The 7,923-nt window shown below is 41.1% G+C and overlaps 1 protein-coding gene across 1 annotated transcript; it reads right to left on the bottom strand.

The window, feature by feature from the left end:
* Nucleotides 1-293: 293 nt before the first annotated feature.
* On the bottom strand, nt 294-3,468 carry fbxl22 (F-box and leucine-rich repeat protein 22). The gene is made up of 2 exons (XM_066701791.1): nt 3,057-3,468; nt 294-958 (listed from the first exon to the last, which is right to left on the bottom strand). The coding sequence occupies exons 1-2, from the start codon at nt 3,389-3,391 to the stop codon at nt 610-612; spliced, it is 684 nt and encodes a 227-aa protein (XP_066557888.1). The 5' UTR covers nt 3,392-3,468; the 3' UTR covers nt 294-609.
* Nucleotides 3,469-7,923: the final 4,455 nt, after the last annotated feature.

The following is a 7,923-nucleotide window of genomic DNA, read 5'->3' as shown; positions in this document are numbered from 1 at the left end:
CAGTGTTTACACTTTAATAATTGTAAAGCTCCAGTGCCATATGGTCAATATCCCTTTCTTCCTGGTGCATGAAGGACTAATGGGGAAAGTATTAGACACATGTTCCTCCCCAAGTCAGTTAGGCCTGGCACAATTAGTTGTTTTTTAAAAATCCTAGAATTGTGACTGGTGGAACTGCAGTAGCAGAAGTGATGACCATCTTCATTTTAGACTCAGTGTCACACAAAGGAGTATCATATTAGGAATCCCAATAGGACAGCAAGATGTAACATGGGCTACAGGAAGAGAGAAGCTGGATCGTTGTATTTTATCAGTCACCTACTTGAATTAACAAGGGGTGTTATTTTATTATTATTGTCATAACTCTATAAATGGAATGAGGTGTAATGTACTTCACTCAGACCATTACCACAGAAATAAAAAACACACACAGAATCACCAAAACTTGAAATTGTAAAAATCTGTATAAATATTAATTTGTAAGTAAAATACAAAATGAGACCAAATGCAGAATAAATCCTTCCATAGGGGGACCGGGACATTTGGCCACCCTTGTAATAACTTGTTGGTCTACTTCATCTGCCTTTTTAGAAAATGAAAAGCATGGCTTCAGGAACAGTGGAGTAGTTTCTGCAAGGTTCTGGTGAGGCTGGCTTTCTCCTGGGGTTGGCTGTCCGGGATCATGGCCGCACTCCTCTCGGCGCTCAGCTGGACGGCGGGGCGGCTGTCTCTGAGCAGCTGCAGGCCTGCACGGCTCACGTTACGGCAGAAGTCCAGCTGCACGCTGCGCAGGCCGTGTCCGTGGGCAGCCGCCCCACGCAGCACGTCGTCGGTGATTCGCGCGCAGTTCTCCAGACGCAGGCAACGCAGGCCTGCGCAGCTCTGCAGGACACGCAGCACATCTCGGTCTGCGATGTGGCCACAGCCAGACAACGTCAAAGACAGCAAATTGGGGCACCTTGGGATACAGGCAACAAAATGACACGCGTTCACACTTTCATCATCTGCACCTATCCCAAGGCTATGCAAAAACAATAAATGTCATGTTTTAAAATGATCTTTAACAACCAAGATATATTTAGACAGCTGGCCGATGCTGTGTATCAGTATAATTAAAGCACTACACAAATATCAGCACACTTACATGTACATGCGTGTGAGTATATAGTTAAACTCTTTACTCATTTTAACTAAGCCCTTGCAGAAATATAATGTGATGATGATAAACCAAATAAATACATTACATTTTCTGACTATACATAAAATCATGTTTACCAGGACTGCCATGGAAATACTGCTGCCTGCTGGCGATATATTGCTACAAGGTTTGCAGACACAGTTTTAAAACCGTGATAGTATGTGAGGCTGACAGCAGCTACAACATGTCATTCACTCAGACTGCTCCAGATTACATAAAATAAATTACGTAATCTTAATTCCACATGTAAATAACACATTTTCGACCAGTCACGGGTTTGGGTGTTTAAAGCTCCCAGTTGTGACAGCACGGACACTGTGCACTTTACATCTTCACTGATCATATAAAGGACGAACATTAAATAAAAAGTCTCGCCCTATGACAAGCATGGCAATCAAAATATGCAAGACTTTGAATAGTCTTTCCACATTGTTTTTAAAATCTTGATTGTATATTTTGTATTGAGATAGGTCGCAGGTCTTTTGTTCTCTAAAGTGCAGTTCTGAGTATAGATTTCCATACACGTGGAGGAAAGATGGGGAAAGGTTTTGTGTATCTATTTTAATTACATCTAGATAACAACATTTATTCTAACTACATCCCCCCATGTGGGAAACATATGTAGTTATAGAGGTAGAAAAGTGTTTAAATTATGTTCTCCTTTTGAGGAGAACACATAATGGTCCCTAATGTTATAATGCTTTGTTAGATTTCCTTTAGTGTGAATTCCTTATTCTTATCCTATCCATTAAAAAGTCCATCAAATACATTCACCTTTTAATCAACTCAAGTGGAGTATTTAGGATTCTGAATTGTGCATTTAAATACTTAGCATTCCAGTCTGTCTAAACTCTAGCAATATTCAGTCTCTTGCTTTTTTCTTACTATTTAATATATGACCACAGTTTAAGCAAAATACAACTTAGAGGCATATTTTGCAAAAATTCACACCCTGCCCTCCTTGCAGTGAAAATTAGACCTCCCTAGCTTGCTGAAAGTTAAATTACAGATGTGAGCTCTGTAATAAAGGCAGTGTTGATGTGTATTTTAATCCCACAGCCTGTGATTGGATGAGTGACAGACCAATAATGCAACCCGGACAAGATTATTCTGGGACAGGTGCTACTTTTTAATCTCGAGCTCACTTGTGGGGATTCCTCTATTTGGAAAAAATAAAAGTACATTCTTTTCTGCATTATAGAGTCACTGTATACTTCTTATAAAATGTAAAGCACAGTTTCTTCTAAATAAAAGTTTGTCTACACTGTGAAACAGAAGACCAATGAACTAAACCTTTTTCTTATAAAATAATTCTATGAACTTGAGTTAAATAGCATACAGCTTTTAACTCATGTTTTCATAATGAAAATATACCGTTATATCTACCAGCCTCTTCAAATCTGTCTGCATATAATATAATTTCATCCATCTTTAAAGGATAAGTTTCACCTGACATGGCAGTGTAGTAATCTATATGGAATAATATGACCTTTGAATAAACATTTTTCAACCTCATTGTTAAGCATTAGAGGAAAGGTGGGGAGAGGAGATACACTGGTGCACCCAAAACTACAGCTGATGGAGTCTATTTTGATGCTTTCAACTATATAAATCATATCTTTCAACTGAAGAGGATTAAAGGATTACAACCAAAAAGTATGATTTGAGACTCCTGATTTTTAACATTTTACAAAACTGCTACAAATGAGAAAGTTGTTGAAACACTTCTAATGTTAAAGGAAAATGTATTCCAGAAAAAGGAACGGTGAAAGAAATCCAAGATCTTCAGAATTTATCTAAACTAGTCCAGATAAGAATGTAAAAAATAACACGGCAGACGAAAAGCAAATCCACTCACTTGATGCAAACTTTGGCTAAGAAGTCACTGACGACAGTCTCATGCTTCCTGCAGATATCCTTTTGGAATGTGGTTTTCAGCCAGTCCTCGATGTTGCACACTTTGACCCGGCTCGAATGCCAGCAGATGGACAGATACCTCAGCGATGAGCCCAGCACAAAGTTGTCCTTCCTCAGCTCGCAAGGCGAATGGAAGTTGAGCAGAGGCCAGAGGGCCGAGTCCAGGAAGACATCCCTCAGCTGACGGCAGGTGAGCGAGAGACTCTTGCGGCTGTCCTTGTCCAGGTAGGAGAATAGGTGTATGAGGCACTCCCTGTTGAGCTCTGTGACGTGCATGGCAAGCAGAAGTAGACCTCCTGACACACAGAGACAGCTTGTTGATAGAGAGCAACAATGAGGCTGCTGAGCTGATTCATGCTGTTTGGATACATGATTCCCCCTACAATCAGTCAGAGGGAGCTGCTGGACATATAAGGCCGTGGAATGGTGTTTATTTCGGGACGACAACTGGAGCTGCCGAGTCAAAAATGGTAATGTGAGCCACACCGGCCTTCCCCGCTGCCTGCATGGGATCCTTCTAAGAAATCTGTGTAGAATAACAGATGTTTATGATACTACAATCACAATCAGTTAAGCCCTGCATTTCTATCATCTAGCCATCATAGAGAAGATGGCTTCCCTGCCACTTGATTTATAGAGACACATATTGCATGAAGAAGGCCAACATGCTGCAGACTCCTGGGTGCGGAACTGTCTACTGTAACTCAACCAACAGACTGTGTTTCTGAAAGGGAGACTCCACACACAAGGAAATGCAGCGGAGTCCTATGTTTTTAAAGCCAACACACCACCATAAGCTAATTTGTAGCTACTCACATCTTGAGAACATTTAAGTATATTTTTTATAATAGGAATACAAAAGAGTTTCTAGCACTTGAAATATTCAGCAATGGTGGCCCATGTAAATGTAAATATCATGTACACAATTGAATCTGCTGTGTAATGTTTTCTGAAGTTAATTATGAATCATGTTTGTACAGGACCAATTAAAAGTCTTCCAACTGATTGTCTATTGTTTCAGACCGCACATGTTAAATGTTTTCAAGAGCATGTTCAGAATAAATTACAACCTACCGAAAACATGAATAGTGTCTGGAATGTTAGTTTTGTTTTTTCAATGACAATGATGCAAAATTGCCTTTAATACTTCCATATTGTGCATACTGGGATAAAGCAATGCTATATTTCAAAATGCTTCTATAGGAGAATAGGAGAACATTTTGCACTGGCGAGCTCTGTGCTGAATATGTTTATTTTTCCTTCAAAGGGAAAAGTGAATGCTTTATTTCGAAGTATACATAATTCATTCTTGTCTTCCAGGACATCCATAGACAGAGAATCCCTTTGAAATGGTAGTATGACCTTCAGCAGTGGTACGAATAGTAAACTGCCCCCCTACAAACCCAAACAAACTCCTACTTGTACTGTCAGGGGTCATGTTACACTCTCACAGTACATAAACTCAGTCACCCCTGAAACACAATAAAATCAGGACCGGAAGCCTGTGTGACAGTATATATAATTTCACCTTGATATAATACATTACACCTGTTTCACATACAGAACACTGCTATAATGTAATATCAGCCTACCATGGGTATATTTGAAACTCTCAAAGCTTACCTGTACATGCTATAATCCACCACTCTCTTTTGCAGCCTAAACTCTATCACCGGCACTGTTACTGGCACCAGGGGATAACAGATTGTACTAGTTTGCTGCTACCCATTTGTCGTGGTGTCTGTACTCTTGATTACAATGTAGGGCAAAGCATACTTTTTCACAATGTACCCTTTAGTGTGTAATGTTATAACATAATTGTAGAAGTAGAGTGTGCCACACAGACAGGCAGAATGCTGAAATAAAGCATTTGCTACAAGTCTTAAGAGATCAGGTATTACAGCACAGATAGTTCTGAGTCGCTTGAGATCTTCAGCAGCTGTGACCAGAACTGGAAATAAAACCCCTCCTAAATGAAGACTGTTACCACCATAAGACCAGACACCTGTGGGTTGACTTGAGCGAGCAGGAACAGCTGTCCCTCCTGTTCTTTTTAACCCACATAGTGGAGTTTTAATATTTTTTTTTTTTTTTTAAGTCAGAACGAAAGACTGCTGACACTGACACGTGCTGTTCTGCCAGCGCTGGTGTTCCCGAGCCTGTGGTGGTTACTCTTGTGTGGGCGGTAATGTTATTCGTAAAGTAGAGCAAAGCACTTCTGTCATTTAGTGAAAAAATCGCACTGAAAGACTTAAGCGATTCTGCTCTGCTGGGATGTGGGATGTGAGCGGTGTGTATCCTCTGGAGAATTACAGAACAGGGCCTTTAAGGGATAGTGGTGTTTCCAATAATCTACATTTTACAGTTTCATTTTATGTAATGAAAAAAACATGAATGCTCTATTTTCATTGGCTCATAGGAGAAGTAAATGGTTCCACATATAATGAACACATTACATCAGTGATAATAAAGAGAAGGGATATAGATACAGTGAGGGAAAAAAGTATTTGATCCCCTGCTGATTTTGTACGTTTGCCCACTGACAAAGAAATGATCAGTCTATAATTTTAATGGTAGGTGTATTTTAACAGTGAGAGACAGAATAACAACAAAAATATCCAGAAAAACGCATTTCAAAAAAGTTATAAATTGATTTGCATGTCAATGAGGGAAATAAGTATTTGATCCCCTATCAATCAGCAAGATTTCTGGCTCCCAGGTGTCTTTTATACAGGTAACGAGCTGAGATTAGGAGCACTCTCTTAAAGGGAAGAGACACAAAATAACTGTCAGTCTCCCTCGCTCTGGGGCTCCATGCAAGATCTCACCTCGTGGAGTTTCAATGATCATGAGAACGGTGAGGAATCAGCCCAGAACTACACGGGAGGATCTTGTTAATGATCTCAAGGCAGCTGGGACCATAGTCACCAAGAAAACAATTGGTAACACACTACGCCGTGAAGGACTGAAATCCTGCAGTGCCTGCAAGGCCCCCCTGCTCAAGAAAGCACATGTACAGGCCCGTCTGAAGTTTGCCAACATCTGAATGATTCAGAGGAGAACTGGGTGAAAGTGTTGTGGTCAGATGAGACCAAAATCGAGCTCTTTGGCATCAACTCAACTCGCCGTGTTTGGAGGAGGAGGAATGACCCCAAGAACACCATCCCCACCGTCAAACATGGAGGTGGAAACATTATGCTTTGGGGGTGTTTTTCTGCTAAGGGGACAGGACAACTGCACCGCATCAAAGGGAAGATGGACGGGGCCATGTACCATCAAATCTTGGGTGAGAACCTCCTTCCCTCAGCCAGGGCATTGAAAATGGGTCGTGGATGGGTATTCCAGCATGACAATGACCCAAAACACACAGCCAAGGCAACAAAGGAGTGGCTCAAGAAGAAGCACATTAAGGTCCTGGAGTGGCCTAGCCAGTCTCCAGACCTTAGTCCCATAGAAAATCTGTGGAGGGAGCTGAAGGTTCGAGTTGCCAAACGTCAGCCTCGAAACCTTAATGACTTGGAGAGGATCTGCAAAGAGGAGTGGGACAAAATCCCTCCTGAGATGTGTGCAAGCCTGGTGGCCAACTACAAGAAACGTCTGACCTCTGTGATTGCCAACAAGGGTTTTGCCACCAAGTACTTAGTCGAAGGGGTCAAATACTTATTTCCCTCATTAACATGCAAATCAATGTATAACTTTTTTGAAATGCATTTTTCTGGATTATGTTGTTTTTATTCTGTATCTCACTGTTAAAATACACCTACCATTAAAATTATAGACTGATCATTTCTTTGTCAGTGGGCAAACGTACAAAATCAGCAGGGGATCAAATACTTTTTTCCCTCACTGTATATGAACAAGTACCACCCCATACAAACCAATGGAAATAATCCCTCCCAGGGCTGATCAAGCCAGAATACAAATAAGGAAGATTGTATTCTTTAATAAGGTTAAAAACTGAAGCGTTGGTGTTCGTGTTTTTCTCTCTCTTAGAATTGAAAAATACAAGGATTAGAGGGAGGTTGTCCAAGGCAAGATGCATTCTACATGAAGTGTTTCTGTAATTGGAGGGCACAAAAGATCTACATATTAATTTATGTGCACTGAAAGATTCATTGGTACATTTAACAGCCTACCCTGAAGCTTGATGACCGACTGGCAAACGGAGAGAGGTGTCTGAGGAACCCCCTGCTCTTAAATGCACAGTCAGCAACGTCTGTCACTCGCTCATGCCTAGAAAGCCCCCACAGCAAACTGGCATCCTACTGTGCACACAGTTCTAATCTTCAAAGCCAAGGAACTTGAAGAGCTGTACCGCTGTAATCAAACAAAACACAGACGTACCCAGAGGAGTAGCTGGGACACAGTGAAGAATTTATACTGAAGAACACTTCATGACACCCCTCGGTTCATCACGACTCACTTGAAAATCTCTCAGGTAACAAGATGACAATAGCACAGGATTTATTCTCATGAAAGGCATTAATTTGATATTCAGTAAATAAAGCACTTAACTGTCCATTTAGGAGACTCATCCCACACAGTCTTTCTGGAGCAACTCGGGACAAGCTTGAGTTCCAAGAAGCCTCTCCCAACAGCCTGACTGTCTGCTGAGGCCACTGCCATGCCTTAAGCCCTGGATGTAGTTTATCAATCAGGGAAGGGTCTTTGGAACAGCTTCTAATTAGAGAAAAATAAAAGATGGCACTTGTCCACAGGAAACACGCCTTCACATTAGCAGAACTCCTGTCAGCGAGAAAGCCAGTACGAAGGTGCAGTCATTTCATTTGAAATCTTAGTTCAGCTCT

This window comes from Amia ocellicauda, chromosome 4, assembly GCF_036373705.1.
Source record: "Amia ocellicauda isolate fAmiCal2 chromosome 4, fAmiCal2.hap1, whole genome shotgun sequence".
Taxonomy (NCBI): domain Eukaryota; kingdom Metazoa; phylum Chordata; class Actinopteri; order Amiiformes; family Amiidae; genus Amia; species Amia ocellicauda.
Note: the sequence above shows the minus strand (reverse complement) of the source record. Positions and strands in the feature narration are given on the sequence as shown.